The sequence below is a fragment of the Pelodiscus sinensis genome, chromosome 2, assembly GCF_052426305.1.
Source record: "Pelodiscus sinensis isolate ZL-2025 chromosome 2, ASM5242630v1, whole genome shotgun sequence".
NCBI classification, from domain to species: Eukaryota; Metazoa; Chordata; order Testudines; family Trionychidae; genus Pelodiscus; species Pelodiscus sinensis.
The window spans coordinates 28,740,868-28,768,049 of NC_143053.1; the positions used below are offsets into that span (position 1 = coordinate 28,740,868).

The window sequence follows — 27,182 nt, forward strand, 5'->3', positions numbered from 1 at the left end:
AAAGGAAAGTACACAGTTTGTTCCATTCCTCAGTCTGGTTGGGGGGCACTGAGGGCAGATGAACCAGGGTCTGCTCCACTGAGGAACATGCACCCCTTCCCCAGCTGTACCTACTGGAGCTGCAATGGCCATGGAGTTGAACTTTTCACTTGGCCCCAAGCTGCTATGGTGACAGAGGGCTGGGGTAACCCTCTCTCCCTAAGGCACCCTGCATATTGAACCTCCCATCCCCAGCCCTACCTCAAAGCAATGATTTAAATGAAAGAAAACAAAAAATAATTGAGTTAAGGATCCAAGCAACACTGGGTAAATCATCTAGTATAATAATATCATTAATGCAATACCTACAAAAAAGTAAAAATATCAAATGAAAATACCCTGTAGCCGAGCCTGTACAGCTTTCATTTTTAATCATGTTAGTGATCTGTTGTCTAAGGAATAATTTATAGGTAGAGGTTAACTAGTTTTATATAAAAGTATTTGAAAACAAGTAACATTTTCAGTCTTTTAAGACTTAAAATTATAAAGTGGTTCATGCTATTGGGATTATGCAGTCCATTTTTAAAACAAAGAAAATCAACAAGGGGAAACCAAAATGACCTTAAAAATCAGATCAGCATGTAACTACATAGTTTTACTTTGTATAGAAGAATTTTCATATATGAAAAGAAAATGTTGCAGTGTTCTTTATAAATATTTGATTAATTGATTCAAAATGTTCTAGGATTACCATACTTCAAACGGCTCTGTTCTTTGTGAATATCTGTTAGCAATGATTATTCCAGATTTAAAACAAAAACATCAAACAAAAACTATCCGTATTTAAACTGCGTTTTGATTGTTCCTGCCAGCATGTAGTACATTAACAAATAAAATAAAAGGAAACCCTGAAGGTGCTGAGATAGCACACACTCTGCTTTCATACAGATTAAATGGGTTCTAGGCTTATTTTTTGAAGCTGGTAGACATTAAAACATCATAGATTGAGTTATGAATTACTTGGTAGGATATTCATTGCATTGTTTACATCTGTCCTCCATCAGCAGCTCTATATAATGGTATTTAAAATGGCTATTGAGGCTTTGTTGGCATAGGCTATTAGTAGTTGCTATGAAAACATTGTAGAAAAGTGATTGTAAGTGTCATTCTTTCTAGATTACAGGGCACTAAATTGGACTAATATGGAGGTGGTGCACACTGAATTTTGAGATATGCCCCAAGTAGAAGATACAAATTAGGTCTTGGTGCAAATAGTGTCCTTTCAGGTCAATTATGGGTTAAAGATTCAAAACAAAGAGGTCACACAATTCTGAGCAGCATTTTCCAAACAAATTACGTAGCTGCTTCATTCTGAAACACCTGAGATTTCACTTCCTGTATGAATAAGGAAGGAAACAAAGAGAGGGGAATCTTCAAATGATTTGAGAGCCATTTTCAAGGTGAGGACCTTGCTTCTTCTGCAGTGTATTTTGCCTAAGATTAAGCATTATTATTGCACCAAGTCTTCATCTGGAAAGCCTACCACACAGAAAAAAGCTTGTTCCATTGGCAAGAGATAGACAAAAGGAATTGTCTCTGTGGAGTGCCTGCCCACCAAAACCGATACACATGTTGCTAAAAAATATAAATGAGATAGATTTGAATGTTGACTAAGAAAAAGACTAGAAACAAGAAAATAAGTTCTGGGACCAAGTAAAGAAATATAAATACAATATTATGAGATAGTCACATTTGATGGGCTATTATTTTGAAACCCAGCAATGGCTTCTTCAGTGCTTAGCTACACAGTCCGATGTAGCAGTTGTCTGCCATTTGGTCCATCCCTGCATGTTTGAAAGTGCTTGACAGTGCGAGAGCCCAGAATCAGAACACACTTGAGGATGCCATGTGATAGGGGATCTGCCTCTGTGCCACTTCCACCCCTCAGTTAGTGGGTTTTTTGGGGTTTTTTTGGAAGTTACAAGCCACCTGGGGAATGAAATTTGCTGGAATATCTTGTGCAATTTTCATAACATGTCTAAAAAGCATAAGGCACTGACAGAGCATAATGGCCCCTGTACTCTGTAGACAGCAGTGGTCATAAACATAGAATCATAGAATCCTAGGGTATGTCTACACTACAGACTTTTGTCAGAAAAAAGGCTGTTTTTCCAACAAAACTTGACATGTCCACACTGCAATCGCATTCTTCTAAAAGTAAATTAAAAGAACAAAGGTTTTTTTTTCCGACATTGATAATCCTCTTTTTATGAGGAAGAAACCTTTTTCCGAAAGAGCTCTTTCAGAAAAAGACATGTGTGGATGGGGAAGAGAGAGTTCTTTTGAAATAATACCCTAGAGGCCACTCTGTCCATATTAATCACAGCTTAAATGCAAGATAACATCCATTCAGTGTGGACACTATCTTTCGAAAAAGCAGATTGCTTTTTCGATGCACTTTTGTGTGTGGATGCTCTCTTTAGGAAGAAGTTTTTTTCAAAGATCTCTTCCGAAAACAGGTTCTTCTGAAAGAAGCCTACAGTCTAGACATAGACCTAGGGCTGAAAGAGACCTCAGGAGGTCATCAAGCCCAGCCCCATACCCAAAGCAGGATCAATCCTAACTAAATTATCCCAGCTAGGGCTTTGTCAAGATGACACTTAAAAAACCACTAGAGATGGTGATTCCATCATCTCCCTAGGTAACCCATTCCAGTGCTTCACCACCCTCCTGGTGAAATAGCTTTTCTTAATATCCAACCTAGTTCTCCCCCACTGTAGCTTGAGACCATTGCTCCTTGTTCTGCCATCTATCACTACTGAGAACAGCCTCTCTCCATCCTCTTTGGAACCTCCTTTCAGGAAATTAAAGGTTGTTATCAAATTTTCCTTCACTCTTCTTTTCTGCAGAAATAAGCCCAAATCCCTCAGCCTCTCCTTGTAGGTCATGTGTGCCAGCCTCCAATCATTTTGGTTGCCCTCTGCTGGACCCTCTCCAATGCATCCACATCCTTTCTATAGTGGGAGAGGGAAGGCAGAATTGTACGCATTACTCCAGATATGGCCTCACCAGTGCCGAATAAAGGGGAATAATAACTTCTCTAGATCTCCTGGTAATGCTCCCGCTAATGCACCTTAATGTGCCATTAGCCTTCTTGGCTACACAGGCACTATTGACTCATATCCAGCTACTCATCCACTGTAATCCCCAGGTGCTTTTTCTGTTGAACTGCTGCTTAGCCAGTCAGTCCCCAGCCTGTAACAATGCTTGGGATTCTTCCATCCCAAGTGCAGGACACTGCATTTATCCTGGTTGAACCTCATCAGATTTCTTTTGGCCCAATCCTCCAATTTGTCTAGATCACTCTGGACCCTACCCCTATCCTCCAATGTTTCTCCCTCTCCCTCTAGTGTCATCTGCAAACTTGCAAAGGATGCAGTCCATCCCCTCATCCAGGTCATTAATAAAATGGTGAACAAAATCGGCCCTAGAACAGATCCTGGGGGCACTCTGCTTAAAACTGACCACCAACCAGACATTGAGCTGTTGATCACTATCTGTTGGGCCCAACAATATAGCCAGTTTTCTATCCACCTTACAGTCCCTTTCTCCAATCCATACTTCCTTAACTTGCAGAAAAGAATATTCAGGGAGACCATATTAAAAGCTTAGCTAAAGTCAAGGTATATGACATCCATTGACTTTCCTGTGTCCACAGAACCGGTTATCTCATCATAGAAGCTAATCAGATTGCTCAGGTATGACTTGCCCTTGGTGAATCCATGTTGACTATTTCTGATCACTTTCCCCTTTTCCAAGTGCTTCAAAATAGATTCCTTGAGGATCCCCTCCATGATTTTTCTGGCAACTGAGGTAAGGCTGACTGGTCTGTAGTTCCCTAGATTGTTCTTCTTTTCTTTTTGAAAGATGGGCACTACATTTCCCTTTCTCCAATCATGTGGGACTTCTCCTGATCTCCACAAGCTTTCAAAGATAATGTCCAAAAGCTCTATAATGACATTTGCCAACTTCCTCAGTACCCTCACATGCATTTAATCCAGACCCATGGATTTGTGTATGTCTAGCTTTTCTAAATAGTTCCTAACCTGTTCTTTCTCCATTGAGAGCTGTCCGCCCCTTTCCCATACTACATTGACTACTGCAGTAGTCTGGGAGTTGACCTTGTCTGTGAAGGGCCTAAACAACACCAATTGCATTCCCTTCTCTCTCCACTGTGGAATATCAGAACTAATTTGGATTCCATTAGGAGTCTAGTTGTGAGCTGCGGCGTTGACTTCACTGTGGGCCAGTGGAGCACTAGCACTGAGGCTCCTCTATTCTGAGCTGAACTTGCTGAAGAGCTGAAATCACTGTGTGCTGTGGGGAGCCTGGCGCTATACTGCGGAAGAGCTGAAATCACTATTGCTGTGGGGAGCCTGGCGCTATGCTGCTGAGCTACTAGCAGAGCAGCTTGCAGGGACAACCAGCAAGTGCGGGCGGATAGCAGAGTGGCTGCTGGGGACGACCTGTGGCCGGTAGGAGCGGCAGCAGAAAGCCAGCGGAGCAGCTGCAGGAGCAACCAGCTGGCGGCCAGGAGCATGGATCGAGATGGCTGGCGGAGCCGGACAGTTTGTGGGACAGCTGAGGCTGCTCACTGGATGACAGGTGGAGTGTGGCGGAGTGACACATGTTGATGGTGGCAGCAGAACCCTACAGAGAGGTGGAGTCATCGGCAGACCACATAAGGTGTATCAATCCTCGCCCCCTCCAGGTTGGGATAGTAAAACCCTGCCGGGTGAATTTTTGAACCCTCAAGCGGCACTGTCTGTAATTGGGAAGACACAGGAATTCAGGTTATCAAGGAAGACTTGGCCTCATATCACAATAGAAGTATTAACCATGTAAGTGTCTGGAGTCAGCAAATACAAAAAAAAAATTCCACCTTATGGATTCCATGGTCTACCAGCCTTCCATTGGGCCTAAGATTAGGGGGGCAAGAAGGTCCATTTCACATGAGACAGTGATCTGATGATCACACCTGTTAACAGTTGCAACACACCAGGTTGTAATTTTGATGGATCGGTGCAGAGCCTAGGTATGATTGGATACATTGTCGTGGTAAGCTGCAGAATCACCTGCCAATATTAGAGGACATGGAGGCTTTGGCATGAGCCCATCACATTTGCATTGAGGGAAGACAACACCAGTAAGATGTCTACTGCTGAGAGTATGGGAAGAACTTTTTATCCATGGTGTTGAGTGCAAAGTTATCCATTGTCAAAGCAAGAATGAATGATTGTCCCAAAAATAACTTGTCCTTCGTGGATGAAATGAAGGTGCATTAAAATGACCCTTTCCTGGTCTACTGGTATTGGCTTTATGTTATGCAACCTGAGACATTGAGTCTTGGTCAGTGACTTCCTTCACCGTGGATAGCAGCTGCCCTGCATTAGCCATCATTTTCAGTGTTCTTGTTGGACCTGTCCACCTTTCATAATTCCAAGGTGATATTTCAAGCAAACCTTCGTCACTGATGGCATAGCTCCAGTGAGCAACCCTCTACTTCAGATGTTACATTCCTCCACCATGATGAAGTACAGGTCAGACTTGGGGCAATGGCATATTCTGGGAATTCCACCCAGTTTCCAAAGCTAGATGTATTTATGCAAAATCTAATTATGGAAACTTTGGGTTTAGCTATTAAAATAGAATTTCTACATGTAGATCCTGAAAATAACCTATAGTAAATCAAGATGATGTCAGGCAACCAGAGGATTGTAGATCAGTGAAAGAGAATAGAGACTAGAACACACATAGCTTCAGAGCTGATGGTTTGTCTTAACTTACAAGTAGAGAAAAACAAAACTTCTTTTAGTGCCCTTTTTGCATTCCACTCTTGGGGTGTGCTGATGGTTCAAGTTTTCCCATCAAAGAATTTAAAAAATGTTAATGTGAAGAGGTCATCTCAAGAAGACTGGTTATAGGTGAGTAAATTTCATTCTTCTTCCATTAACTTCTTCACATTCCCATCCTTGGGATGTGTGGATTATTCAACTTGCACCACTAGTGCACCACAAGAGTATGGACATGCAGAGGTAAGAACTCCAGCTACAGTGAACAACTTTTATATCTCATGTATACATATAATTTAAGAATTTTTGCACACATTTTTATTGGCTTAGCATGATGGAGCTTTATGGTGAATTTTGTTATAAGCAACATTTTAAAGAAATCATGTGTGTTTTGTTTGTTTTTCATTCTTATTTCTGAATTATTACTGCATGTAAATCAATGAAATCACTGTGACATGAAGCAATGTAAACCTCCATCTTGAAAAGACAAAGTAGTATCTATTAAGTTCCTTATTGCCAAAGCAAGTCAATTAAATTATTATCAGCAATAATTGGCATTTGCACAAGCTGTTAAATTAAAAGATGTGCATAATACTATCATGTCTTTTGAAACCTCAAATAAACTACTTCTAGTCTCCAAAAGAGGCGAGGAGTCCTGTGGCACCTTATAGACTAACCGAAGTGTTGGAGCATAAGCTTTCGTGGGTAAAGATCCACTTCGTCAGATGCATTTTGTGTTTATATCTGATTGCATCAGGATAGAGACCTGTTTTAGATCTATCATTTGCTAGTCATCTGATACACTGGATGACTATATTCTGTAGGCCACATTTCCACTTGCAGGAAACTCTTTCAGCGTTCAAGTTAGCAGGTCTAGTGCAAACCTGCTAAATTCAATGCTGAGGGCATCACCATCAGTGCCAGTTCTCCTACTCTTTGCAAGGAGTAAGGGAAGTCAGTGGGATCATTTCTCCCATCAACCTGGTGCTGTGAAGACGGCATCAAATTTCAACTTAAGGTACACTGACTCCAGCTATGTTTTTCACATAGCTGGCATTACGCAACTTAAAGCTGAACTTCCTCCTTAGTGTGGACCTAGCCATACTTGTTCCTTAATAGATGGAATAGGTGTGACCATATTATTGTTAATGTGCACTGTGGTCCCACTCCTATATCATTCAAATCCATGTTCTTACTGTCTTATTTGGGAAGGTGGGTAGAGGCCTCTTCACCAAGGTCCAGTCCCTTTTTATTTTCTTCCTTCCCACACAAAATGCACTTAGGCACTGTGAATGGGTGGGAACTGATACTGGGGATTCCAATGAGCTCCCCATCCCCTCTGTATTTAAGAATTCCTTGGTGCACAAAACCACATCTTGCTATGAGAACTGCATCCTCTCAGCCTTCCCACCCAAAATCTCACTATAACTGTTTGGGTTGCATTTGCAGATTGCTGTTACCTATTGGGGTCAGAAAGGAATGTTTCCTTCTGAGCAATATTGGCAAGGTGTCTAGTCAGATTTTCACTTTCATCATAGCATAAATCTTGATGGAATGTGTGTGTGATAAGAATAAGAATAGTATTTCCCCTCATCTGAAAATAACAACAGAAGAAGTAATAAATATAAATATTTTCACAACTTGTGGCTAGTGAGGAGTCTTCAAGGGCACAGCTCCAAGGGTGGACCAAAGTATGTGATACAGGAGAGACTGATAGATCCAGTTGGCCTGCAAGTCAAGGGAAAATCATTAAGTGTTATCAGAATTAGCTTCATCTTGTCCATACATACCCTCATTCCTCATTATTTTAAGAGTCAGGAATCCTACCTTAATGGCTACAGTATTTACAGAATTATCCTCTGATAATACTTTCCTGCATGCTCTTGGTTACATTTTAAATAATTTTAAATTTGGCATGCAATAGTTAAATTATAGATTCATTTGTAGATGCATATTATGTTGCATGTGCTAAATTAGTTGGTTCCACTATGGGTTATGGTGTCTAAAGATGGTCAGCTCACATCTAATAGCCTCCCTGCCGACTCTATTTCACTCATGGTTGTTCATGATTAAATAGCAAAGTTAATCTGTCAGATTTCTTAATTTGCCATCCTTTTGTATAAAGATTCACTTTTATGCAATAAAATGTGACTTGGCATAATTAGGGCATTACAGATTGGTAACCTTCCTTATTAAAATGTCATGCATATTTGTATAACATCTATATGCCTTATGCATAGTTACAAGTATTATCTACATAAAGTAAAAAGCTTGTGAAGCACAAATTCTCACACCTGCCCCCATTCCTTTTCCACACCAATACACACACTTAATACTCTAAAGAGAATACATAGAACTTTCCTTGTTCTACTTTGGCTGTACCTCTAGGAAGATATTTTCATAATAGCCTGTAAGCCAAATTAGCAGCACAGCTGTATTGTGTGTAGTTTGTATAGCCTCCAATCCCATCAAACCGGACTGCTGACAAACCCTAATAAATTGAAACTCACATACATATGTTTGCATTCATAGCCTTGGTAAACCCAATTTCAGTTTAAAAAAAAAAGCTGCCACAGTGATGGTGTTTAGTAATAGAAATTCTGAAGCAAAATGCTTATTGTGCTTACTGAATATGACGATCCAAAATATTTTTCAAATTTAGAGCAGTTTCCGAGAAGCTCTGTCATGGGAACAAACTTAGAAGATGTAAAGTTTAATGACGAAACTGGCTTTGTGGTAATTAGAAAACGGACTTATCAGAAATGTGAATTTAATTTTTGCACTTCTTACAGATTTCTTTATGAACTCTTGCATTGAATACACAGTGTTTCTCATGTAACTCTTGGAAGACTCTCTTCTTTAAAATGTCAGTGAACAAATTGCTGGTACTTACTTTTTCCCCCCCACAATTTACAGCACCCTGTGGAGGAAACTTGACAGGCTCATCAGGTTTTATTCTTTCACCAAACTTTCCTCATCCCTATCCGCATAGTAGAGACTGTGACTGGAGTATCACTGTTAATAACGACTATGTTATATCATTAGCATTTATCAGGTAAGCTGTTTTTAGCTATATTTTTTTTAAATTATGTTTACATCATTATCATTGGTAGCTTCTCAGAGATAAACAGGGTAAAGGCTGATAGTATCTAGTGCACATTAAATATCCAGCAAGACCAATAATAATTGTTACTTATGTCAGCACTCTCTGCACAGACACCAAACCTGAGTAAGACTTGAACACGCACAGGGATCAATCCTGCAAGATTTTAAACAAGCCTGTGAGATTCAGAAGGTCCTAATTACCCACTCATCAAACTGGAAATGAAGGATGCTCAGCATCTTACAAAATCAGTTCTATAGACATATTCTCTTCTTCACAAGGTCAGGAAGACAGAGTAGGCTAATTTGCCGGTCTCCCCCTAAGCTGAAAGGAAGGACTTTCATGACCACAGTAATGTCAGTTCAACACCTTTAATAGGAGATGTGCATCTGAGATTTAAGCAAAACATTAAAAATAGTGATTGGATTCAGATTTAGTAGTCCACATCATTACATTAAATTATGGCTCATGTAAGCAATATTTTCTTGGGTAGTAAATGCTGTTTGTTAAACCCCTCTATCATAATGCAGAACTTAATATTGCTTCAGAGAATTCACAGAGATAATTGTGCTGTTTGGACAGTACTATAACCATAAAACAAAACCAGACACTTTTTATGGAAAAGTATTTATTTGAAATTGATGTTTATTATTGTTATTTGTAATTCTCAAATACCCCAGTTGGGTTTTAGGCCCCATTGTACTAGGAAGTGTGCAAGAATAAGAGACAAACATTTCCCTGATTTTTAGTCATATTATAAAATTTATTACCTAGCGATATTTTTAATGTTTGCTTTCTTCTGTACTATTTCTCATGAATCACTTGTTACTCAATAGGAAAATATGTAAATTAATAGATACTTTTAAGTTTCCTGTTAGTACTTTTACTGCGATGGGTAAGCTTTTTACTGTACTTTATATTAAGAAGTTTTAATGAGTACTTGATTTTATCGATTCGTAGATTCCAAGGCCAAAAGGGCCCTTTTTAATCACTGACCCTGACCTCCTGTGTTGCACAGGCCACAGAACTTCCCAAACCACCTTCAAAAAAATGTTCAAAACTCATCCATACTTAGAAAGTGAAGAGAAGGTTGATTGTCAGACAATTCCAGCCATGCTGGTTATAGCCAGATTGCAGGCCAGTCAAAAGGGTGGGGAAAAAAGGAGGTGGGACTTCTAATTGTGTGTCTGCTACTTCAGCAACCGTAGCTGCCAGAGCACTGGGTCCTTTAAATCACTGCCAGAGCCCTGGGTGGCACACTTTAGGTAGTGCTGAATGGCTCAATGCCTCCACCCTTTCTGTGAGTGCAAAGCTGCCCCTCTCCACCTTGCCCAGGAACCTGGCAATTCTCTCAGGCTCCCTGCCACACTGCCACTGATCCTCTAGGGTCATTTAGAGCACATATACACAGCAGGGCTAAACTCAAAATAAGTTATGCAACTTAAGCTACACTAATTGCATAGGTAAGTGAAATAGCTTATTTTGAGTTTGGGAACATCTAAACAGCACTTATTTTGAAATAGAGCACTCTTCCTCTGACTTCCCTTACTCCTCGTACAAGGAGGGTTACAGGAGTCAGAGTAAGCAGTCCTCCAGCTCAATAATATTTTGACATTATGTCAAAATAACTGCTTGTGGGTAGAGGTGGACAATATTATTTCAGATTAATATAATCTAAGGGGCCAAGCAGTCACAGTGCTGGAAATTTCAGTTTCTGGGGATGACATGTACACTCTGAAAGTAACATTACATTGTAAATTAACACATCCCTTACCAGATGATATCATGATGGGTCCCTTGAAAGTTAAAACCACTGAATTTTGCACATCTCAAAGAAAGAAAGAAAGAAAGAAATCACATTCTCTCATACATGACGGTTCTATTTTTCTATGAGATTAAAATTCTGAATTTAGAAATATTTACATTAATGATTATTGACAAGAAAGATGTCTGCATGGTTACTACACTGGCATGAAATATATATATTTTAAAATCATTATTTTATCACTTGAATTAATCATTTTCTCAGATCAATAATATAGAATGTTTCCCCCCTCTCAGAAACAGTGTTTATAAGCACTGCTGAGCTGATTAGAGTTAAGATATTGTGCAAAGCATATTCTAGCTAATATTTTTTTCTTTTTAATGGTTTACAGTTTCAGTATAGAACCAAATTATGACTTCCTATATATCTACGATGGGCCAGACAGCAATAGTCCACTGATTGGTAGTTTCCAAGATAGCAAGTTGCCTGAGAGGATAGAAAGCAGCTCAAACAACATGCACTTGGCTTTTCGGAGTGATGGATCTGTTAGCTTTACTGGTTTCCATCTGGAGTATAAAGGTAAATGCAATATTTGTTCTGTTGTTGTTATTTGGGGGATGGGGAGAGCACTTAGACTGGGTTTTTGTTGTTTTTTTCATTCATTTTGTATATCACATTCTTGAACAAAATTTGAAACAAAATATTTTACCTTATGAATATACAGAATTACAGTATAATGTGAAATTTGAGGGATGAGTGGAAAATTGTTTTGTTAAAATTAATTATTTCTCTCACTCTGGGAATGATTATATATACACTCACATGTCAAGGTGTAATCTATCTGCCGTTGGATTTCATTGTAAATGTAAATATTGTTTGTGCTATTTTTAAAACCCATATTTTAGAATAATAGATTACAAAGTACAAAACCTTACAGTAACAATATTCAATGTGCTTATAAACATGATAGCATTTTTCCAACATAAATGTAAGAGGAACCTCTGGCATGTGAGCCCTGTAAGTGTGTGTCTAGACTACAGGTTTTTTTTTTTTTTTTAAAGTAGCCTTTTTTCAAAAAAACTATACCTGCATCTACACTACCATGACGTTCTGTCAACATTAAGTCGACATTAAGTCGACAGAACACGGCGGTTTTGTCGACAGCAGTAAACCTTCTTTTATGATGAATAACGCTATTTTCAAAAGAGTTCTGTCAAAAAAAAGGTAAGTACAGATGAGGGGAAGAAGCCCTGGTGGGCACTCCTGCCAGAGCTTTCAACTCTATTGTTCCTGCCTGTAGCCGTCTTTAAAAAGCACAGGAACCCAGGAGAAGCATTGTGGCAGCAAGCCAGCTCCAACCTGGACCCTGACTGCTCAGCTCTTCCTGGTAGGGCCACTCAGAGCCGTGTCCTACGGACAAGCCCCGCAAGACACCTGGACCCTCCAGAGACACATCCCCACAGCAAGCCAGGGGCACCAAATGCCAGGCACCCTCCTGGTCTGGGCCTGAGATCAAAGCCCCCTTGGAGCTCTGGTCTGAGGAGGAGGCTCTTCAGGCCCCACAGTCCAGGAGGAGTAACGTAGACATTTATGCCAGAATAACTAATGGCCTTGCTAAGAAAGGCCACTACCCCCGCACATTAGATCAGGTCAAAGACAAGGAGAAGGAGCTGCAGCAGGGGTATGTTAGGGCCCATGAGCGCAGCTCCCTTTCTGGGGAAACAGCACACTATTGTGCCTATTATGAGGACCTGAACTGGATCCTGGGGGCAGGAGAACCCCTGCCTCCCGACAGGGTTGTGAAGTCTGGGTTGGAGACCCCTGTGTAACAGTGGCCACAACTCCAGGGTGAGACTCCAGAGGACCAGCAGCTCCAACAGGAGCAGGACACCAGCAGGAGCACAGTGACCCTTACTCAGGACCAGACACCCAGACACAGGAGGCCTCCCAGACAACTTCGGACACTGGGGAGGGAACATCAGGTGAGTGCTGTGAGGATCCAACACACACAGGGCAGGGAAGGTGGGAGGAAAGTGAATGGTGCGGTGCTGTGACATGTCACGCTGATCACAGCCTGGGGGGAGGGCACACACATGACCGACTTCAGGGAGTGCAGTCTTACCCCTGCACCTGCATGGCTGCGAGGCACCACCTGCGCCTGCAGACAGTGATGACAGGTTCAGGCATGGGTTGAGGATGCTGGGATTGACACACAGCTTCACGCCTCTCAGCAACCTGTGGGAACCCCGACTGTGACCTGACACTTGTCTGTGCTACTTGGCCATGGGCTGTGTGTGGGGGGGGGGGGGGGGGAGGGGCAGGATGGTGGCCTGCACACCTTCTGGGCTCCAGGGAGGCCGTGGCTGCTGGCCAGGCCACACCATGCCTTACTGAGACCCACATGAGCATTCCCTGACACTAGGACAGGCACTGACTGTTGAGAAGGAGGGCGTGCCCTCTCAGGGAAAGTGTGAGCATGCATGACTGATGACTTTTCCCTCTTGTCCTCCACAGCTGGACCAGCTGACCTGGAGGGGAGTGCCACACGTGTCCCACCACCCAGATGGTTTCAGGGAACCTGTTGGCACTGGCGCACATATTTGGACCTGGTGCGCCAGCACATCTTGGTCGTGCAAGGGATGCAGGATACATTTAACCAAAGGATGCAGTCAGAGGCAGAGTGGCGCAGGCGCTTGCTGGACAAGTTAGTCCAGCAGTGCACTGATATTGGCACTGCTATCCAGGAGGCCATGGCCTTCCCCAGTCCAGTGCCTGGTTCTGCTCCTCCTGCTCAGCCTGCCCCACCCCCCCCAGCCCCTGTTCCCCCCTCACCGCCGGCCATCCCAGACCCAGATACAGCCCCACCTCCTGCCCAGTCCCCTACCATCCCAGCCCGCATGTGCGGCCATCTCTGAGAAGGCCTCCACAGACAAAGTTCCAGGGGCTTTTCATCCAGGTGGCACTCTCAGCCCTGAGCATCCCTCCCCACTTCCAGGTTGACATCCCCCTTTCCATCTGTGAGAGTCAATAAGGGAAGAACTTTACTTTGTTAACAAACAATTAATTTTTCTGAACAAAAGAGTTTTATAGTTTTTGAAACAATCAACAGTGAAATAAACTGTAAACATTTTTTCAATAACACCTGTCTCTGTTCTCAGTGTGAATGCGTACAATGTGTGAATGTGGGGCCGGTAGGCGTTTTGAGGAGAAAGGAACTGGGGGGCACGGGGAAAACCCATATATGGAAGGCCCTGGGGAAACTCATTAGCCTCCTTGGGAAAATTGCTCCCACAGGGCTTCCCGAATGCGCAGGCCCAGCTTGTAGGCTTGCCAGATGGCAGCTATCCGGGACTGCTCAAAGTGCCTCCCCTCCACATCAGCCCGTATCTCCCATGCTGGGAGGAAGGCCTCCCGTTTCCTCTCCAATAGGTTGTGCAGCACACAGCATGCAGCAACCACATCGGGGATGTTGTGTTCTCCCATGTCCAGCTGAGTGTGTAGGCATCTAAATCTGCCCTTCAGATGGCCAAAGGTGCACTCCACCTGGAAGTGAGCCCGATTTGGGCGGGAGTTAAACAGTTCCCTGCTTGCATCCAGGTGGCCTGTGAATGGCTTCATGATCTAGGGCATAAGGGGGTACGCCACATCGTCCACGATGCACATAGGCATCTGCACATCTCTGACAGCATAGTTTCGCTTCAGGAAGAATGTCCCTGCCTGCAGCCTGTGGTACAGGTATGAGTTCTGGAATATGTGGGCATTGTGTGCCTGGCCTGACCAGCCGACAAAAATGTCTGTGAATTGTCCCCGGTGGTCGACCAGGGTGTGAAGCACCATTGAAAAGTAGCCCTTTCTGTTAATATACTGTGCTGCTTGATGGGGTGGTGTGCAGATTGGGATGCGAGTCCCATCTAGTGCTCCACCGCAGTTTGGAAAACCCAGCCCTGTAAATCTGGCCAAGATGGTATCCATGTCTCCGAGGTGGACAGTCCTGTGAAGCATCTCTGAGTTGATGGCCGTCACCACCTGCATAAAGGGACAAATACAAACACACATAACAGGACATTAGAGGAGTTGCGTGAGGTGATGAGAGGTGATCCCCCATCCCTCCCCTCCCAGACCCCAAGAGCCCCCCCCAGACAATCCCCTTGTGTTCCCCGCACCACCTCAGGGTGAGGCCAGGCAGGTTTCTACCACTCCCACCCCATCCTCCATTCCCTGTGCCCGGTCCTGACCATCCCCCTTATCCACCTTCCGCCGCCCCCATGGACTGTCCCCCGAGAGTGACTTACCTCCATCAAGACAGCCCCAACAGTAGACCTTCTGATGCCTAAATTGATGTCCCATGGATCAGTAGCTGTCAGGAGTGTCCAGCTTCCACAGAGCAATAACGACATGCTTCTCCAAGGGAATTCCGAGCCGCAATTGGGTGTCCTGGCGTTGCAGGGCAGGACAAGCCAGGCACAGAGCTCCTGGAAGGTTGACTTCTGCATCTGGAAGTTTCGGAGCTACTGGTCATCATCCCACTGCTCCATAACAAGCTAGTCCCATCAGTCTGAACTGGTGTCCAGCCTCCACACTTTCCTCTCCAGGAATAAGTTTGGTGGCAATGGCAGTGGGGCTGCAGCCCGAATGAGGGGCTCAAAGCTGGGCACTGAATCCAGCTCTGCCACAAACATCATGATAGTCTCATGAAGATGCAGCAGAACTTCCAGCATCACAGTGTGGGGCCATCGCCTGCCCAGGAGCAGCTCACGCTCCATGGCCAAAAACACAGTGGAAAGCACAAAAACAAATGTGAAAACAAACTTCTGTGGAGTCCGAGGAAGCAGGGCAACCAGAGCAAAAACTGCAGCAGCTTTGCTTTCCCTCTAGGAGGTAGGCAAGCCAGAAGCAGGAGCAGAGCAACGGCTGTCCAGGGGGATCCCTTTAAGCAGGCGTCTCTGCAAAGAGCATGCAGCAGCACCTGGAAATAAAGGCTGCCCCCATGCTCTGCCAGAAGCACTTCCGGGTGCCTACTTTTTTTGAAAGAGTGACCGGCAGTCTGGATGCTCTTTTTTGACAAAGCGGATTGATTTTTCAATCTGTATAATGAAATCTAGATGCTCTTTTTCGACAGAGGCTTTTTTGAAAGATACTTTCAAAAAAGCCTCTGTCGAAAAAGGTGTGTAGTCTAGACGTACCCTAAGATATGTTGATCAGATGCAATAGATGATGACATTTTTAAAAGTGTTTAATCTGTTAAGTCAATGATCTAAGAACAACAAAAAGTGTTGAAATAGATGTCTATATGATAGTCCATATTAGATCTACATAAATTAGGTCTTAATACCATAGACTATAAATTAGATCTTTGCATGTTTATCATAGGCAGTTTTAGTTTCAATGGAATGTCAATGCCTTTTTATGAGAAAAAACTCTCTGGCTGTGTCTAGACTGGCAAGTTTTTCCAGAAAATCAGCAGCTTTTCCAGAAAAACTTGCCAGCTGTCTACACTGGCCACTTGAATTTCCGGAAAAGCACTGACGATCTCATGTAAAATCATCAGTGCTTTTCTGGAAAAACTATGCTGCTCCCGTTCGGGCAAAAGTCTTTTTCTGAAAGACTTTTGCCCAAAAGGTCCAGTGTAGACAGCATAGTACTGTTTTCCGCAAAAAAGCCCCGATCGTGAAAAAGGCAATCGGGGCTTTTTTGCGGAAAACTGCGTCTAGATTGGCCACGGACGCTTTTCCGCAAAAAGTGCTTTTGCGGAAAAGCATCCTGCCTATCTAGACGCGCTTTTCTGAAAATGCTTTTAACAGAAAACTTTTCCGATAAAAGCATTTTTGGAAATTCATGCCAGTGTAGACGTAGCCTCTCTGTAAAAGTTCCCAAATATGTACTTAATAAATTATAGCAAGTACTAATGGATATAAATCATAGAGTTAATGTATTTTAATCTCCTTGGGCCACTTCTCTGGATATCTGAAGTATAAAAAAAGAGTTCTAGTTGCGTGCAATTCATGTCACATTGTCAGACCTCACATAAGCCCTTCTCCATAAGGATTTGTGGAGACTGGTTTGGCCTGTGAGAGGTCTGTTCTCCGGGACATCATCTCCCCTTCAACTATGGAGTAGTTTCCACCATAAATTCATGATAATTCTAAAAGCAATAGTTTTCTTTAATTTTTCCATGTCAAAGTTATGCTTAAATTCACCATGCTACACATTCATCAGGCTGCTGTATCTGGATCCCAAAACTAAATCTATGTGTTTTTATTTCTTCTGGTTAAACTGTAAACTCTCTCTTTTGGTATGTCCACACTTGCCCCCTAGTTCGAACTAGGGAGGCAAATGAAGCATACTGAAGTTGCTAATGAAGTGCGGGATTTAAATATCCCATGCTTGATTAGCATAGTTGCAGCCAGTCGCCATTTTAAAATGCCAGTAGCCCGAATTAACTTGCTGCGTGTAAACGAGGTAGTCCAACCCAAAATCCTTCCCTCAAATTAACTGTTCCTCCTCATCCTTCTTTTAACTCCAAGTATACTCCAGGGGCAAGGACTCTTGTCTGATATCACTTTTGGAAACGGTGCAGCTGCCCGGGTCCCAAGATCATTGTTGATCTTCTCAAAACTCTAAGTAGATTAAGCACACCCTTCTCAGAGCTCCAGAGCTTGTTGGTACTCTAATTTACAGTTTACCTCTTCAAGGCCATATGGGTATGTCTATACTACAAAGTTAATTCGAACAAACGGACGTTAGTTCGAATTAACTTTGATAGGCTCTACACTAGCGCTCCTTTAGTTCGAACTTAATTCGAACTAGCGGAGCGCTTAGTTCGAACTAGGTAAACCTCATTCTACGAGGACTAAGCCTAGTTCGAACTTACTACTTAGAATTAAGGGGTGTGTAGCCCCTTAATTCGAACTAGTGGGATGCTAGCCCTCCCCAGCTTGCCCTGGTGGCCACTCTGGCCAACACCAGGGAAACTCGTCTGCCCCCCTCCCGGCCCCAGACCCTTTAAAGGAGCACGGGCTGGCTACGGTGCCCGTGCCAGGTGCAAGCCTGCCAGCACCCAGCTAGCAGACCCTGCACCTGGCACGGCTTGAGCCAGCCACCCGATGCCCCCCAGCCTTCCCCCTCTTCCCGGGAACAGGCTGGCGGCTCCTGGGAGCTTGCCTGGGACCGCAAGAGGCGGGCACCCACCTGGTCTAGTGCAGACATCGTGGACCTTGTCCATGATCTCCGCACTAGGCACAGGAAAGTGGCCGTCTAGGGCAGGAGAGCTACCAGCCTGGCCACCCAGGAGCAGATGTGCATGAAAATCAAGGTGGTCCACTGAGACCCCCGACCCTGAGCCCTGAGCTTACAATGGCCGTACTGGGTCAGACCAAAGGTCCATCTAGCCTAGTAGCCTGTCTGCCGACAGCGGCCAACCCTAGGAGCCCTGGAGTGGATGGACCGAAGACAGTGACCAAGCCATTTGTCTCGTGCCATCCCTCTCCAGCCTTCCACAAACTTTGGTCAGGGACACCACTCCTACCCCCTGGCTAATACCACTCCATGGACCCAACCTTCATCACTTTATCTCACTTCTCTTTAAACTCTGTTCTAGTTCTAGCCTTCACAGCCTCCTGCAGCAAGGAGTTCCACAGGTTGACTCTTTGCTTTGTGAAGGACAACTTTCTGTTACTAGTTTGAAGCCTGCTACCCATTCCTTTCCTTTGGTGTCCTCTAGTCATTCTATTATGGGAACTAATGAAGAACTTTTTTGATGCACCCTCTCCACCCCACTCATGCTTTTATAGACCTCTATCCTATCCCCCCTCGGTCTCCTCTTTTCTAAACTGAAAAGTCCCAGTCTCTTTAGCCTCTCTTCATATGGGACCTGTTCCAAACCTCTGATCATTTTAGTTGCCCTCCCCTCTCCCACCTCCTTTTCCCAGTTTCCCCGAGTTTTGTTCAATAAAGAGAGATTCTATTTTTGACCACATGTTTTCTTTATTTTGTACATCAGGAAGGGAGGGTAGGGAAGGGTAAGTGGAAGGAGGTGAGGGAGGAATGGGGTACGAGCCCCCGATGGGGAGGACTGGGCTGGCTCTGCGGGCTTCTGGGGGTGGAAGCTCTCCTGCAGCCCCCCAATTTCCCTCCCTCCCCAGATGGCAGCCTGTGGCAAGTGCAGCCGGTCTGATGGCCGAGTGCTGTGATGTGCCCAGTGTGGGTACTCCGGGCAATCCAAGCCAGGACTGCTTTGCAAGCGGGGCACCCCTGAGAACTGTCTGTCTAGGGTGGGGGTCGGGTCCCTTTAAGCACAGCCCTCGGCTAGCCTGAGACAGCAGCTCCACACTCTAAGTCCTCATCTGATGCCCTGGCGGCACTGCTTCCAGCCATCCTTAACCCCGGTTCAGGGTCCACTTAATGTGGACATGCTAGTTCGAATTAGCAAAATGCTAATTCGAACTAGTTTTTTAGTCTGGATGCGTTAGTTCGAATTAGCTTAGTTCGAATTAACTATTTCAAACTAAGTTAGTTCGAATTAGTGCTGTAGTGTAGACATACCCTATGATAGTTAAAGCAAATACTATGCAAACTTTGTCGAAGAATTTCTACCCATCAGTCTTTAGAGAAATTTCTACCCATCAAACAGCAGAAGAGACATACAGAGCTAGAAAAGAAAAACAGTTCATGTTTGTATGCTACTCCCTGCCTGTGTTTCCATCCTACTCTTGAGTGTTCCTTGGGATTTGGGACAGTTTTCTTTCAGGCTTCAAGGTCTACTCACAGGGACCTTATTTCTTTAGCTCATGACTTTAACTGAGGAACATGGAGATTTTTTCTTTGACTCCTGCAGCCAGCTTCCTTCAGCTGTGGCTGGTTTGACAGTCAAAATGTTCCCTCTTACTCAGGAAGCATGACCTTTTGTCTCCTGAATCTACCAGCATCTGGGTTTTAAATGTCAATCTCAGTGCTTGGTATCTTTGTTCTTTTTCTGGGGATTTTTCATTTCTCCAGTTTTCATCCCTAAAAACATTTGAGACATTCCCCTCCCCTCCCATCCCTAGAGATCAATTATAGGTATGCTTCTTAGCATACTCAATGTCCTCCCATAGCACAGTTCTTAAATACTAATGACTTATTTTTTGTGCCTGCTGTAGCTTCTTTCAGATAATGCGTGTGATCTGGGACCAGGGTTGTTTTCTTTCCATGGCTGTTTTACTTACTGAATGAGATTGAAGATATACGTAGAGTTTATATGATCAAACTCGTAACTTGCATGTAGTCAAGTCCCCACATTATTGCGCCCTACTTCTCTGAGAAAACCCACTCTTGCTTCTGAGCAGGGAATGGAATAACGAGGCAAGATCACTAAGGCCACTAATGTGGAGCTGATCAGGCAGTGCAGAGGCACAGGCCTTCAAGCAAATCTTCTGAGATACCTGGGTTTTAAGAAACAAAAAGTCTCTTTTGAGTTCTCTTTAGTGGCACTGTGCTCCCCAGTGGATACAGAACAATGAGTTAAAAACTATGCAAATGCCATTACCATTCCTTGCACTCACTAATGGAAGCTGTATCCATGGTTTTGATGAAAGAATAAGACCCATAAAAATTGTAATGACATTGAAAATAAATAGAAGATGAAGGCAGATTAAAATTTGAACCCATGATTATTGTCTATTTCATGGTAAGAACAAATATAATATTATTTTTATTCACATAAATAAATTATCAAAGCCCTGATGTGCTAGGCACTGTTAAAAAACTTAGAAAGATGCAGCCCCATCCCCACCACAATGAGTTTACAATCTAAATAGAAAAGATAGACAAAGGATGGGAGAATGGAAGAACAGGTTGGACCTCTCTGGTCCAGCACCCTCAGGTCCTGATGGGTCCTGGATGAGGATTTTGCCCGACTAGGGGATGTAATTTCTGTCCTCCCTGCTGCCAGCCCAACACTTCCTGGCTCCCTCCACAACCCAGCTAAGCTTCACACCAGGCTTACTGGCTCTCTTCCTCCTACAGCCCAGTCACTCTTCACTGCATCCCACCAGGTTCCCAGATCCCCACCCACTACAGTGCACAAGGAGTCTCTGATCCTAGAACATCTGTGGACCTCTAGGACCACGGATGTTGCCAGACCAGAAAATTCTGATTTATAGAGGTGCGAACTGTATTGCTGATTCAGTTTTGCAAATAGGGATCATAGGTTTAGAAATATTAAATGATTTGTCCAGCAACATCATGTGGAAAACCTGCTGAAGAGCAGTATATTTAATTGAGAACTCCTGATTTTCAACCCATTGTCTTAATTACAAAAACCTCTAAATGTTCAGTCTTAGTAAACTCTTGGCCTCATTAATATATACTTCCACAGAGTTCCAAAGGTTAATGTACTTGAGAGAAGTCTAGACAAAAGGATCCTCATTCACAATTAATTTATATTCTCAGTAATCTCAAGTTGCCTCATTTCTACACCTATCAAAAATGTATTTGTATGAGTTTTTCCTCTGAGATAACCCAAACCCTCCCTTCAGTCCAAAAACTTTGTCACACTCTGTTGTCAGGACTTTGCTTGTGAAGTCTTGGATTCCACATTACACTTTGCTTGTCTGCCTAAGAGGACAATATATCTCAAACATAATTATTAATTGATAATTTTATAAAGCAAATAACAAGTGTATTGAAAAACTCATCCAAGAAACAGAAAGATGTATTTTAATAACTTCCAATGAAAGCAAGATATATGGATTAATGGGACTTTGTAATGCTAATTAATTGGTCTGTTCGGGAATGTCTACACTAGCTCGTTAGTTCGAGCTAGGTAGGGTAATTAGGGCAAGCGGAGTTGCAAGTGAAGCCCGGGATTTAAATATCCCAAGCTTCATTTGCATGTTCCCAGGCGCCTCCATTTTTAAATCCCCCTTAGTCCGAACTCCATGCCCGCGGCTACATGGGGCACGGAGTAGATAGTTTTTTAACTACCTACTTGCCCTAATTACCCTATACTAGCTTTAACTAATGAGCTAGTGTAGACGTACTCTTCCTTATCCCAAATAAAGCATGAAAGACCTTCATTAAAGGCTGCAATCTCACTGTGACATTACCCAGGACACACTCTGAATTATTAGACAGCTGCATCCCCTCACTTCTCCAACTTGGAGTGCCTTTGACCTGCTCACTACCCATCATGGACATGTAAATAACCCTCAGTTATACTTTAAGAGCGCTTCAGCCAGAAAGACTGACACCCTTAAATTATATAGCAGAGTGACACTAGCAAATTTGCAGTCCAAGACTTTTTTCCCAGAAGTGCGTGTCTTGTACTGCTCAGTACCATCCTGGACCAGGTCATATAAATTACATAATTTCCTTAATAGAAAATAATATATACAAACTCTGCTGTCTCAAATGGAGTTTCCCAAACACTTCAATCCAAGCATGCTGATTTAGATAAAACAATATTATCAACTAGACAAAGATTATTACAAGTAATAAGGCATAAAAGTTAGAATTGATCATAAAGAAATAAAAGGTAAAGCAGAAACGAACACCTAACTTAACAAGCTAAAGCCTCTCTCACCAAATGCTTTTGCAGAAAGGACAAATATAGTGCCCGTCTATAAAAAGGAAAATAAGAATGACTCAGGAAAATACCTACCAATCAGTTTAACTTCTGTGCCAAAGATGATAATGGAGCCAGTAATTAAGGAATTCATCTGCAAACATCTGGAAGATAATAAGGTGATAGGTAACAGCCATCATGGATGTGTAAAGAACAAATCACATCAAACCAATTTAATAGCTTTCTTTGATAGGATAATAAGCCTTGTGAAGAAGAGAGAAGTAGTGGACATGGTACAGCTAGACTTTAGTAAGGCATTTGACACAGTCTTGCATGATCTTATCATAAACTAGGAAAATGCAACCTAGATGGGGCTGCGATAAGGTGGGTGCATAGCTGACTGGATAACCACTCTTAGGGTATGTCTACACTACCCTGCTAGTTCCAACTAGCGGGGTAATGTAGGCATACCACAATTGCAAATGAAGCCCGGGAAATTCAAATCCCGGGCTTCATTTGCAATTGCGGTATGTCTACATTACCCCGCTAGTTCGAACTAGCGGGGTAGTGTAGACATACCCTAAGAGAGTAGTTATTAATGGTTCACAATCATGCTGGAAGGTCATAACAAGTTGGGTTCCACATGGGTCTGTTTTGAAAATGGATCTGTTCAATATCATCATCAACAATTTAGATATTTGCATAGAAAGTATGCTTATTAAATTTGCAGATGATACTAACCTGGAAGGGGTTGCAAGTACTTTGGAGGATAGGGTCATAATTCAAAATGATGTGAACAAACTGGAGAAATGGTCTTGGGTAAATAGGATGAAGTTTAATAAGGATAAATATAAAGTACTGCACCTAGAAAGGAACAATCAGTTTCACACATATGGAAAGGGAAGTGATTGTCTAGGAAGGAGTACTGCTGAAAGGGACTTAGGAGTCATAGTATTCCACAAGCTAAATATGAGTCAAGAGTGTGACTCTGTTGCAAAAAAAGAAAACATGATTCTAGGGTGTATTAACAGGAGTGTTGTGAGCAAGACACGAGCTGTCATTCTTCTACTCTAATCTGTGCTGATTAGGCCTCAAATGGAGTATTGTGTGCAGTTCCGGACACCACATTTCATGAAAGGTATGGAGAAATTAGAGAAAGTCCAGACAAGAACAACAGAAAGGATTAAAGGTCTAGAAAACATGACATATGAGGGAAGACTGAAAGAATTAGGCTTATTTAGTTTAGAAAAGAGAAGACTAAGAAGGGACATGATAGTGGTTTTCAGGTACTTAAAAGAGTGTTACAAGGAGGAGGGAGAAAATTGTTCTCCCTGGCCTCTGATGATAGCACAAGAAGCAATGTACTTAAATTGCAGCAAGGGAGATTTAAGTTGTACATTAGGAAAACATTCCTAACTGTCAGAGTGGTTAAACACTGGAATAAGTTGCCTAGGGAGGTTGTGAAATCTCCATCACTGGAGATATTTAAGAGCAGATTGGATAGACATCAATCAGGGATTATGTTGATGATGCTTGGTCCTGCCATGAGGGCAGGGGACAAGACTCAATGACCTCTCAAGGTCCCTTCCAGTTCTAGTATTCTATGATTCTATGAGAATTAGATTTAATAACAGTCATCTTTTTATAATGGGTTATCCAATGCATAAAATAAATATATTTTAAAATGTTGAATACTCGATGTGAACAAATCTGAAAAGCTGATTCTTTGTATGCTTTTTATTTGCTTATGTAGTACTTACGCATATATATAACTTCTTTTAGTTATGAGTTTTCAGTCAATATAATTAAAAATAAATACTAATGTTTGCTTATTTGCTGAAGTCTTAGTTCAGGATTCCTACTCCTACATCACTTTCTGGAAAGGATTGGCAACCAACAGAGAAGGGTGGTCGTTCTATAATGATAACTCTATATATACTGAGGAGTTATCAGTCATGATAGAGTATTGTATCCTGCCCTCCTAAATTGAAGGAAAGATCAATGAGAAACATAACATATGAAAAATTAATGGAGGAATTTTAAAGAAAAAAGATAGGCTCCTTTGCGCTTTGAGTGAATAATCCATTTCCCATTTCCATTGTACTCAACATTGGATTTGTATTTGTTTTCTTTTTATAGCAAAATTACGTGAGTCCTGCTTTGATCCTGGGAATGTAATGAATGGCACAAGACTTGGAATGGATTATAAATTGGGATCAACAGTTACATATTACTGTGATGCAGGTTATGTTCTTCAGGGGTATTCTACACTTACCTGTATAATGGGAGATGATGGAAGGCCAGGGTGGAACAGAGCACTACCCAGCTGTCATGGTAAGAGCTATAGTTCCCACAGTTATTTCATGACTTGCAAGATACAAAAGTGAAAATTAAAAGCCTATTCCTATTCTAAAGTGATTTTAATAAACTTCTTTACAAATATTCCTCTTTAGTATATGTATCATTTTCTTCAGTGTACCATAAACAATACCAAATGAAAGAGTAAATATAATATCCATTAACAAATGTTTAGTGAGTTGGGGTTTTTATTATTCACTCATTGCTAGTAAATAAATTCTTAATGTTAATAGAATTTAAAATATTAGTTCTTGAATTACTGAATGCATTATTGTTACATTTTATGTTTATGATCAAATATTTTATCGCATTATGTAATCTGTTTTATGCAAAGTTTCTATAAAATAATCTAAAAATGAAAATACATTATGGGCAGATCTCCGTTGACTATAATATGCATATGAGTTTGCAGGGTTAGGCTTTAGATATGGTGTCCATTTTAGCAGTATGGTGATAACTGTCTACAAGAAATGACTGGTGCTTCAAAGTTAGCCAGCATATCTTTACCATGTCCTTCACATGGACCCAAAATTTGTGTCTCTTTCTAGTGTTACTTAAATTTTAATTAAATAAATTATTTACAGAAAAAATGCTAAGTTATAAAATGGAGGTTGTGAAATATGTAGTTTGTATTACATAAATGAAAATGATATATTCATTACATAACCTCCCCATTAGATTTCAACCCCATCTGAAACTGGCCTATTGGATATTATCTGAGTTTTTCATATTTTGTAGGGACAATGGTGCTAATTTATTTTTATCACCGCAAATACACATTTGCCAAATAATAATATGTGTTACCAGAATTGTCTCATTTTATATTGACCTGTAAAGTTATGAACAAGTGTAACACTAGAGGTAGGGGGAGAGGAAAAGAAGAACTGACATCTAAACAGAAAAAAAGAGTGATAACTGATTGATGAAAGAAGGGATATGAAGTGTAAGTATTTAGGGAAATTACCCATGATTTTTAGACTAGCCATGAGAATTTTACAGACTTAACACATCAGTCTTCACTTTGTCAGCATTAAGATGTTAAAGATGTGGAATACGGGCACAATAAACACTGTAGGAAATATGTTTTTTGAGCGTGGGACACATGGAGCAGTGTAGAGCAAACAGCAATTTCAGCCAAGAATCTTTCTTCATTTTAAAATTACACTTGGGATTTTTTAAAATTCTGTAGAAAGAAAGAAAGAAAGAAAGAAAGAAAGAAAGAAATTTTCTTTCTTTTATAGTGGTAGAATGGCTGGTGCCCTGATTGTGGCCATTAGTACCACTATACTCTGGTTAATGGTTTGTAAGAGCTTCTAAATCTTCCATATCTCCAGCAGGGGCTAACTCAGCATATGTGTGTAATGAAGAGAGAATTTTTTTTTGCTTAGGAGGGAAAAGCTGCCATTTTATTTAAAAAACAGCCTCATAATAGAATGAATGGTGGGCAGACCTTGCTCATTCTAGTTCTATAGGTTGGCTGGGGACCTTAAGATCCTTCAAGTATACATAGTATTTAGGTCTCATGTTACCTTGATGTCCCTGCACAGATTCTGGTCACCAGAATGATACTATGCAATAAGTGCCGTTGGAGGTACTTACACTTAAAGTTGTGCCTAAATTCTATGGCTTATTCAAGTATATAGATTTGGCTAGCACACTGGTTTTCTTCCAAATGATAAAGCTTTATCCTATAGTTGTCACTTTGTCATATAGTATGATCTATTTTAGCAAGAGATGACTACAGATTTTATCTATCAGCAATTTTATATAAGAAAATTAGCACATTTATATATTTATATACATGGAGTGTGTGACAGAAGAAAAGGAGGACAGCTGAAGGGGCATCTTTAAGTAGTCACCAGGGCCATGCAGAAGAGAATCAAGGAGCTGCAACTGAAGCCCTTTCATCCTGCCAAATTTGCATGTGAAGTTGCATTTGGAAAGCTACTGTCGTTTCAGTACAGATAGTCACACAATACATCTGATCCAATCTATTTTATTTATTTTATTCTCTCTAAATATTTCCTTGTAATTCAAACCTTGTATTCAGGTGTTTACAAATATTTTTCCTTCTTTTTTCTCTTTTTTTAAACATTTCACTCAAATTGTTCTCTGCATTAGGTATGGCTTGCCTTTGGATAAAATTCTCATTTCAAATGTCCTGGAAACATCTCTAATAAGTGTGGGATATGAACCAATTCCACAGTCTCATTCTGTTATGAGTGCATGCAAAGATGATCTAATCTAATACACTGGTATTTGATGATAGCTGTTAAGACCAGGATATGATTAAAGTATTCAGAAAATGAGGGCTTATAAATAATGATTTTTGTCATGTTTAGTAAATATAATTTCATTTTGTAATATTTTACCTTTTGTCTGGCTAGCATAAGTTATTTAAAGGTTAGTATGTTGTGCTCAGCCTGGCAGAAAATCTTATTGCTTACTGTGAAAAATACATGTAAACACCACGGTCAAATGTGAGCACTAAGGGTGCATCTTCACTGCACCGTTAATCCAGAATAAAGGCCATTATTCTGGAAAAACAATACTAGTGTTCACACAGTGTTATTTTGAAAGAAA

General features: G+C 41.7%; 1 protein-coding gene across 2 annotated transcripts in view; it reads left to right on the forward strand.

Moving 5' to 3' along the window:
• CSMD3 (CUB and Sushi multiple domains 3) overlaps positions 1–27,182 on the forward strand; it is a 1,180,750-nt gene that overhangs the window by 829,785 nt on the left and 323,783 nt on the right. For both annotated transcript variants that reach the window (XM_075920204.2, XM_075920205.2), the window contains 3 exons: positions 8,748–8,886; positions 11,091–11,278; positions 24,381–24,575. In XM_075920204.2, coding sequence (XP_075776319.2) covers positions 8,748–8,886; positions 11,091–11,278; positions 24,381–24,575 — 522 coding nt within the window. The remainder of the gene's footprint in view (positions 1–8,747; positions 8,887–11,090; positions 11,279–24,380; positions 24,576–27,182) is intronic.